The sequence below is a fragment of the Myiozetetes cayanensis genome, unplaced genomic scaffold, assembly GCF_022539395.1.
Source record: "Myiozetetes cayanensis isolate MyiCay16 unplaced genomic scaffold, myiCay2020 scf5-8, whole genome shotgun sequence".
NCBI classification, from domain to species: domain Eukaryota; kingdom Metazoa; phylum Chordata; class Aves; order Passeriformes; family Tyrannidae; genus Myiozetetes; species Myiozetetes cayanensis.
The window spans coordinates 57,887,179-57,896,449 of NW_026087742.1; the positions used below are offsets into that span (position 1 = coordinate 57,887,179).

General features: G+C 42.9%; 1 protein-coding gene across 1 annotated transcript in view; it reads right to left on the reverse strand.

Annotated features, from left to right (window-relative positions):
• The window catches only part of VWA8 (von Willebrand factor A domain containing 8), a 179,620-nt gene extending 171,876 nt beyond the window's left edge, over positions 1 to 7,744 (reverse strand). The window contains exon 1 of the mRNA XM_050333094.1: positions 7,581 to 7,744. Within this exon, the coding sequence (XP_050189051.1) occupies positions 7,581 to 7,725 (145 nt within the window). The 5' untranslated portion in view covers positions 7,726 to 7,744. The remainder of the gene's footprint in view (positions 1 to 7,580) is intronic.
• Positions 7,745 to 9,271: the final 1,527 nt, after the last annotated feature.

Genomic DNA, 9,271 nt, shown 5'->3' on the forward strand with positions numbered 1-9,271 from the left:
ATAGAAAGGCAGCATCTCTAGCTCCAAGCCCCTGAGATGCAGAGGAGGCAGCCAGAGGCTGGAAAAGCACTTTGGTAGGGCCCCCCTGCATGAACAACACCCTGTGCTTTTAATCTCCCCCAGCATCTCCTACTCACTGTTCTCCATATGGAATAGTAGACTTGACAGACCTTTGTTCTGACGCACTATGGACGATTTTATTTTAGACTCTCAAAAAGAAGGCTTCTTGAACATGCAGTCTTACTCTGCACTTGGCATGTGTGACTGGTCTTCTATTTGAAAGCTAGTAATTATCCACCAACTATCCCTCTTCTCCTTTCCACCTCCCACAAGATTATTCCCTAATCCTACTATTCAGTCCTATACACTGAAAAGACACTGCTGTTTAAATTATTTACAACAACACTGGTCATATCTGAAGATAAACAGGTTGCATCTTAACTACAAAGTAGAAAAAACTTTTATTCGAATCACCATTTTTCTGGTAAAATAAAACATTAAGAAAAAAGGAAATTAATACATTTGAAAAGGCCATTTTTAAATAAATCCTACTGCAAAAAAACCCACCCTGAACAGATCTATACATATATTTAGTTTTTTTTGAGTGCACAACACAAATAGTTCCAGTCTTGTGTGTAAACTGTATTTATATTATTAGGGTTTTTAGAAGATACTACAACAAAGCTTCAGGAATGTTGTTTTTGGGTTGCCTTTTGGCCTCTTCAGCCCTGAAAATATGTGAGGTTAACGAACTCTAACAATCATCTTGATACATTACACATTCACTTGTACACAGATCATCCATCTGGTTTCAAAAGCCAGCCACAGCAAGAGCATATTAAAACTGTGAAGGTGCTAAACTCTGCTAATATGAATTTCTGTGTAGTAAAATCACACCTGTTAAAGGAAAGTCTGAAATCTGTACTATATTCAAATGTATATTTCCAGGTCTTCAGTTCATTCTAAAGTGAAGGAAAGGAGGAAAAAAAAAAGTATGCTTTTAACTGATATTTATCCAGCATATTTTCATAAAGAAACAGAAAAAACCGTCAGCCCTCACTTATTCTTGAAGAGTCAACTTATTTCTTTCATTTCATAGCAGCTCTTATTTGCCATCTTTATGGTTGCAAATATACAGTCACTGAGCAACACTGTAACCTATTCTGCATCTCATATTAGTACTGGCAACCTCCCAAACACATAAGTATAAGGGACAGAAACCTATCTCCTGCACTCACTAGGTTTGTTCCTTGACCATCACTATTTTCACATACAGATGAGGTGAAGCTCAGCTGCTGCTGACAGGACACTGTAGACTGACAGCTGCTGCTGATCCAAATAGATCAATGTTTACACAACAAAACCTAAAATCCACTCCAGTTGCCCTTTTTCATGAGCTCAAGGTTTTCCCTCTAGAAACCAAAATAATTACTTCAAACATAAAATTTGAATACTACTCTATTTCTACTCAACATTCTTCTTACACCTCCTATTTTTTTAATTTTTAGTTTTGAAGCTAACACTTGAGTTTTCAATTGTCTGTTTCTGGCTAATGATTGTCTTTACTAATCAAAGCCCAAAGCATCATTAAACCGAAATACTGGTATTTACTCCCAGAAGTGAATATTTTCCTTCATTTTTCTGCATTAGTAGAAAATCAATGTGAGTGTGGAATATAACCTGACATGCAGTCATGTAGAAAGCTTACAATATTTACTCAGTAGAGAGCTAATTTTTGTTTGGGCCAATAGCATACCTTGAAGATAGGGAGTCTGATAGTGTTCAATTACAGAAGTGTAATGATGTGAAAAGTCAATCTTAAATGTTTATTAGCATGATGATCTCCCACAGACTTGATATACAAATTTCAGAACATCTTTTCGTAATACACTTACCATATGAAAGAAGTGCTAAGATGTCCATTTCATCAATTACAAAACCACTTCAGAAATACTGGTCACCTTCTTCAGCCTCCTGCTCAACATCAGGTAACCTCCAAATGAGATCTGATGAGCTGTGGCTCTGTCTGACTGAATCTCAAAAACCTTCAAGGATGGATGTTCCACAGTCATTCTAGCCAACCACTTCCCCTGCTGTACTCTTCCACTAACAGAAAGGTTTGTCCTACTGTCGAGTTCGAGCCTCCCAAGCCCTAGTTTGTGATGACTGCCTTTTGATATATTATCTGCTGCTATAAAGTTAGACTTAATCATTTTTGTGATTATAATTGTTAAGTTGCCAACAGATTTCTCCTCTGTTAGGCCTGCTGTTGCAAAACAAACAAACCCATATCCCTCAGCTTCTCCTCAGATGAGGTGCTCTAGGCCCCTAACAATTTTGGTGACCCTCCAGTGGACTCCATCTCTTTGTCATTATCTCCTAAAACGATGGAACTTGCAATTGGATTCAGCATTCCAGGCAGAGCCCCACCAGTGCTTTCTAGAGATGACCTCTGCCTTTACTATTGCCCATGCTTCTATTTAGTCCAGTCTATGATTCACCTTAATTGCTGTGAGGTGTTGGCTCTTATTCAACAAGACATACACTGCAACCACACAGCCTTTTCACCAAAGTTGCTACTCAGCCAGTCTCTCCCCAGCCTACAGTGGCAACAGCAAAACTTTAGTCCAGCGGTAGAACTTCATTCTTCCTCTTCAATTTTCTGAAGTTTCTGTCGTCCCAGTTCTCAAGCTTATCGGAGTCCTTCTGGACTTTAAGATCTGCACTCTGACAAGAGGGTAGGGATTTTGTTCCTACACACCAAATTGTGCTTTTACACTCCTATTGTCTGTCCTGTCCTGAGCACTTTTCTGTGCTCCCTTTTTGTGTTGTAGTTCATTGAGAAGTTCTCTGCTTGGCCACGCAGGCCTCCTGCCACTGTGGAATGGTTCATTCCTGAGCTGTCATTAAGTTTTCTTTAAAAATCTTCAAGCTCTCCTATGCACTTTTCATGGTTGTTACACAAAAGATTCTACCTACCAATCTCCTGAGTAAGTGAAAACCAGTCCATAAGTCAAAGGATCTTAACTCTGCTGCTTACCTTCCCAGCCTTCCTCCAGATCTGCAACTCAGTCATGTTCTGGTCACTGAAATCCAGCCTCCCACCTATGACCAAACTGGTCACAATTCTTTCCTACTTGAAAGCAGAAGATAGTGAAGAGTTAACCCTGAATAGTCTCTCTGGCATCTGTCTTAGAAAATTTCCACCAAATTCCACAGCTCACAAAGTACCAAGAGAGCACACGCACAATGCCAGATTGCTCTCCTAGCTGATGTTTGCATGGCTGAAATCCACCATGAGCACGAAAGCCCATGAGTGGGAGGTTTCTGATAGCTGTCTGTATAAAGCTGTATCAACTAGATACTCTTAGTCACAGGGTAACAGACACCCACACCATTGCCAGTGTTCCCTTTCAAATCTTCTGTAGCCAGTGCTATTTATGTGAAGAATTAACTCAGACTGTTTTAAAACTGTATGAAGATTCCTGAAGTACACTTTACTTGATGCAGAAAAAAAGGACTACCAATGTATTCTAAACAGAGTTTAGGTAAAAAATACATTAGTATAATTTCAACAATGTATTTAAACTAAAAAGAATCCAAAACTGAAAATCAATAGGATTGGTTTTAAAATTTCCCATTTACTGAAATGCTATCCAAAATGGACGAAACAGCTCTTTAATTCACTGTGGCATCTCTTACTATCCTGAGTCACTGAGCTTGTCAAGTGGGTACAACTTCAGACTTATGCATTAAAACGGGCAGGACTTGCGGAACACACCAATATGTATCAGGCCTGTAGCAACTGTTTAACAGAAAAATTTAAATTTTGAACAACTACCAAATAATAAAACTCATAAACAATATACTGACATCCTCTCATGCAACAATGGTGATACCCTACCAAAGACCACACAACTTACCCGCCTGACAGCTCATCCCTTTGTTCCAGCTACATCAGTATGCCTAATAAAATACATCATTTTTTTACCACCAATATTTTCTCCCTTAAATGTTAGAATAATTTGAACATAAGTTGGTATAACTCTGCCAACTTTCAGACAGCTGGCTTTGAAAATTCCCATCTCCATTTGCTGCCTTCTCAGTTGCACTGACGCAACAGCTGTTCGTAAGACCTCATCGTAAATCAAATCCCTGGAATCGTTTCAGTCACCACAATGCAGCCCCTGTACAATTCCCCGTACAACTATGGAGGCAATGAACAATTACAGGAGTGTTATGAGAGGGAAGAAAGAACAAAGTTTCTTAAATAAGTTTTGCCAGTGAAAAAAAAATATTGCCAGAACCACACTCCCAGCTGCCAACATGTGAACTTCAACAAAGATAATGACACAGGTAAAGCTGGAAAAGGAAATGTGCTGGAAAGCACTTACACTCTCCATCCACCAGTTTCTTAGTCTTTAGACAGTGATAGAACCAAAAAAATCCCACACACATGGTCCAATTAATCATCTTCTTTCAGATTATCTATCAATTTTTACCACAATCACTTAGATCCAGTACACCAATGATTAACATTTTAGGATTCTGAAGTCTGACACAGTTTTCAGAAGTGACGGTGTTATACTCAGCAGATACTCCTATATGTATTACTGAGATCTTTTTGGTTTTAAGCACAGGTTTGACTACAAACTGCGATTGACCAGATTTTGGAAAGCCCAGGGAGTGAACCTAAACAGGTAGAGCTGCAGAAAATAGTGAATGTACCAAGTATGTATATGTCATGTAGTGTAAGTTACTTACTGTACACTGAGCAGCAAAGCACATGACAGACCTTCCTTTGCCTCTACTATCTGACTGGCAATGATTTTAATTTTTCCAGCTCTTCAGCTTACATCAAATTCAGCATTTGTTCCCACTAACCCCTTAAAGCACCTCTGATACTGTGTACTCTGTCAGATTTTTAAAAAATATTCATGTTACATATAGATTAAAATAATTAAATAACAGTGAACTAAGTTACTTAGAACTTCACTTTGTTCAACTCGTACTGCATTTAAAAGAATTCATCACAAGTAACTCTGCAGTCTTGATTCTTTTCAGTCTTTTAGAAGGAAACATGAAACCTGCATTAGAACTGATTCTGGCAGTGAGCCTTCTACAACATTTGCTACTATAAATTGTTTCTCTCATTAAATAAGTTGTGCAAACCCAAACCCTTCCTAGATATTCCCATTACCCTTTAGTCACGAAGTCTCTTTCACTTTGAGACTTCTCTTAAGCTTTACCATTAGATAGGTCTAGTAATTCCTCCATGGCCCCACTGAACCAGCAAGCCATATTTACTTTACAAAGACAGAGCCGAAAAGCTATGCATGACTCCTTCACATAAGCAGGAGAAAATCAGGCAACAGTTTGTCTCTTACACTTAAAAGGTACCAGGACAGACAGTAAATCCAATCTGGCAGGGATGTCAGACCCAAATTACTGGGTAAACAAACAGTTTGCTGTTGACCCTTCAGAGCTTTCAGCCTTTTCAAAAACATTTTGCTTATTTGTGGAACAGACATGCAACCTCAACACTGTTTACAACACGACTTTTAATTACAGCAGCTGTGTAGAAAGGGCAAAAACATATCATACAAAAGATTTCAGATCCTGTCTTTGCAACTTTGGCGTCCTCAAAGGAATGCTAGGGTGTGCAAGAGGACATGCAAACATTTTAAAAATTAATTAAAAAAAGAAAGAACACAAAACAAGAAAAAATTGTATTTTTAATATCAAGGTCAATTCACAGAAATGCAAGAAGGACTATAAAGAATGAGATGTCTCAGATGTCAGGGGGGCAAATATACCTAATATTATCTCTTAGCCTGTCTTTGATAAGGTACAAGATTGTCTAGAGCTCTGGGACTTAAATCTTTCTACCAAAACTCTTACCATCATTGATTGTAACTGGGAGTACTCCTATTACTCATATACATATAAAGTGTATTCATGAATATTGCTGAGTTAAACTCAATTACATGCCATAGCACATTTAAAATGATGAAGTATTTTCAGTAATGTCGCATTTGCTACTTTTCGTGTTGTTAAATTTCTTGTTCTTAGGGTTACTCATCCCAACGAAGGGCTGAAAAGTGCTGAGCAACCTTCTTCAGGTGCTTGTTTCATTCATTGTTAACTTATTCCCTTTCACTTGTTTGATGCTAAATAATCCTAGGTTTTTTCAGTCCTTTTCACGATTAAAATATTTTCTATTCAAAAATTCTTCAGGGAATTTATGGTTATCAATTCCTCAATGACTTCCCTCTTGAGTAACTTTTGAGTAACTAAACAAAGAAATGAACAGGTCAACTAAAAAATAATAAAATGAAGAAAAATGGGATTAAAGGGGTGTAATTAAAGGTGATAGCAAGTAGTGCACCATCAGCATCACTTGCTGTCATTCTATCTCCCTAATTTATAGCTTCTCATCACTCGCTCTGTATTTAGGAGCTTTTGTTGCTTTTGGTATTCATCCTAAAAAGTGTCAGCTACCACAGGCACGGGTCACCCTTTCCAAACACTACTTCAACTCTGCACAGGCCTGTCACCTGTTTCAGAGGTCACCAGAGGATATTCCAGGGCAGTTCAGGTCATCCTTCATAGCATCTGCCAGCTCAAGGTCAGCGCTCTATCTCATTACCATACCCTGCAGGCACGCTCTGGCACACACCAGCCTCGGCAGCCCCTGACACGAACACTGAGGCTCTGCCTCAGTGCAGGGACGAAGCCACATGATGCAGAGACAGAAAGTAGGGTAAGATGTAACATGCTCTACAGAGAAGAGCTGTTATCATAGGTACAGGCTGCAGGGCTGCTCCTTGCTTCACTGTGGATGAAACACCAGGACGAGACACTACTACAAGCCACATTAAGCACCCCTGCAAGCCTGTCACTGAACTCTGCCCTTTATACTCAAGACACAGAATCACAGAATCAACCAGGTTGGAAAAGACCTCTGAGATCATCAAGTCCAACCTATGGTCGAACACCACCGTGTCAACCAGACCATGGCACTGAATGTCACGTCCAGTCTTTTGTTAAGCACTTGCAGGGACGGTGACCCCACCATCTCCCTGGGCAGCCCACTCCAATATCTAATCACCCTTTCTGTGAAGAAATTCTTTCCTATGTCCAACCTAAACCTCCCCTGGCGCAGCTTGAGGCAATGCCCTCCTGTGCTGTCACTTGCTGCATGGGAGAAGAAATTGACCCCCAGCCGGCTACACTCTCCTTTCGCGCAGCTGTAGAGAGCGATAAGGTCATCCCTGAACTTCCTTCTCTCCAGGCTAACCACCACCAGCTCCCTCATTCGCTTCTCACACTGCTTGTGCTCCAGACCCTTCACCAGCTCGGCCGCCCCTCTCCGGACCCGCCACACTCACGAGTTGCGGCTCGGGGGGGGCAGCGCAGCCCGGACAAACCCGAGCCCACAGGGCGGCACCTCCTGCCGGCCTCCCCCGAGCCTGGCTGCGATCCCGCGGCGGCGCCAGCGCTGGGGGCTGTGTCCGGGGCAAGGGCAGCGGGGGGCATTGCTGGGGCCGGGACAGGGGGTGCCCGGGGTGGTTGGTTACCTGAGCTGTGCAGCGCCCGGACCTCGGGGCGGCCGCACCGCGCCGCGGCCGCGCCGCCGCCCAGCACCTGCCGCAGGAGCAGGCGGACCCTGCGCGCAGCGGGACCCCCGGCCCCGCCGCCCAGGCACAGCACCCGAGACTGCATGGAGACCGCGGGGAGCGGGCACAGCCGCGGGCACACGGACCGCCGCCGCGGCCCGGCCGTGCGCGGGGGACGGGAAACGCCGCCGCACCAGGTCCCGCCGGAAACCAGCTCCGGGCGGGCACGGGCCGCTCCCGCTGCGCCGCCGGGGCGTGGGATAGCGGGGGGAGCAGGGATAGCGGGGATACCGGGAGGGACTCCCGCGGCCCCGGCTGCGCTCCAGCGGTGCGGGCACCCGGCCAGAGGGGGCGGCGATGGCCCGAGACCCCAGTGTGGTTCAGTCGAGAGGGTTGGGGCGTCAGCTACGCGGACGGCTCGTTTTCTTTCTATAAGACGCTGAACTCCATAGGTGGAAACGTTTAAAACAGCGTGGAAAGCGAGGCATGGGCAGCGGTGGCTGAGGTAGATGCGTGCGCCAAAGGTACTTCCCACCTCTGATTCCTTACATCCCGCTGCGCTCGCGGGCCCGTGTGCCCCAGTGCCGCCCCTCGCCTCTGCTCCCGGGATTCGGTCATTTCGTACTTCCAGAGGAATTCGAACCAACTCGCTCCGGAGTGACGTTTTGGCACATGCATGGCGTAGATGTGAGGGTTTTGTGAAAGGTGATGTTACAAAAGCAGATTTCAAAACTGGCTTGGTTCAGCCAAAGGTAGTGCTCCTGGATCTATGCAAAAGCCCGGGAGTAAATTTTAGAATAATTTGTGAAAGGCTGAAGCTTGCACGATAAAGAGCTAAGCCTAGTTTCAAGAAAAGTCCAGTTGAGACTTGAATCTCAGCATCAGTAAAATGATGGTGAGAGAACTTTGTGGAGACAGAAGCCAGAGTCAAGCCACTGTTTTTATCGCCGGTACTTCAATTTTCAGGTGTCTCAATGTCCATGCGGCTGCGAGAATTTTGCTTCGGTAAAATCTCCCATTTGCTGCGTTTTCAGCATTGAACAATTATCCTAAAGGGATAGCTCACACATTAAAGTGTGAGCTAAGCATCTGTTCAAACACAGGCGACTTAGACTTCTAAGCCCCCATAAGACATGATGAATGTTGATCTAGTCCTACATGCATTTCTGCAGCTCGGTGTTAGGTGCTTAAAACACTTATGAGAGGTGAGATTTCACAATCTTCAGCATTTCCTGTTGGCTAGAGTGTTGGTTGAGTATAATTTCTATTCTTAGTACCTAATATAGGTCTATGAACCTGAGTTCTTGGTCTGAGTCAGGATAAACTAAATTAAAACATCCTTTTATGGATATTGCCCTAAATTCTTGTAAGCTGAAGATCGCTGGAGGCTAAAGATAGACTAAGTAACAAGAAGGTCTGCTGGAACAAAGTAAAAGGCCAGTGAGGCAAAACAACAATGGAATTCTTTATGAATGTATCTTAGCACTCTGGGATATTAAACTAGAAAACTACATTGATCCTCTCTGTCATATCTATACAAAAAATAATAAATAGTAATAATCACTTGCATATCTGTTGCTATTTAAAACCATCACCTGAATGCTATGCTGAAAATAATGAGGCATTTCAAAGTTTTGTATAGATTCATGGTA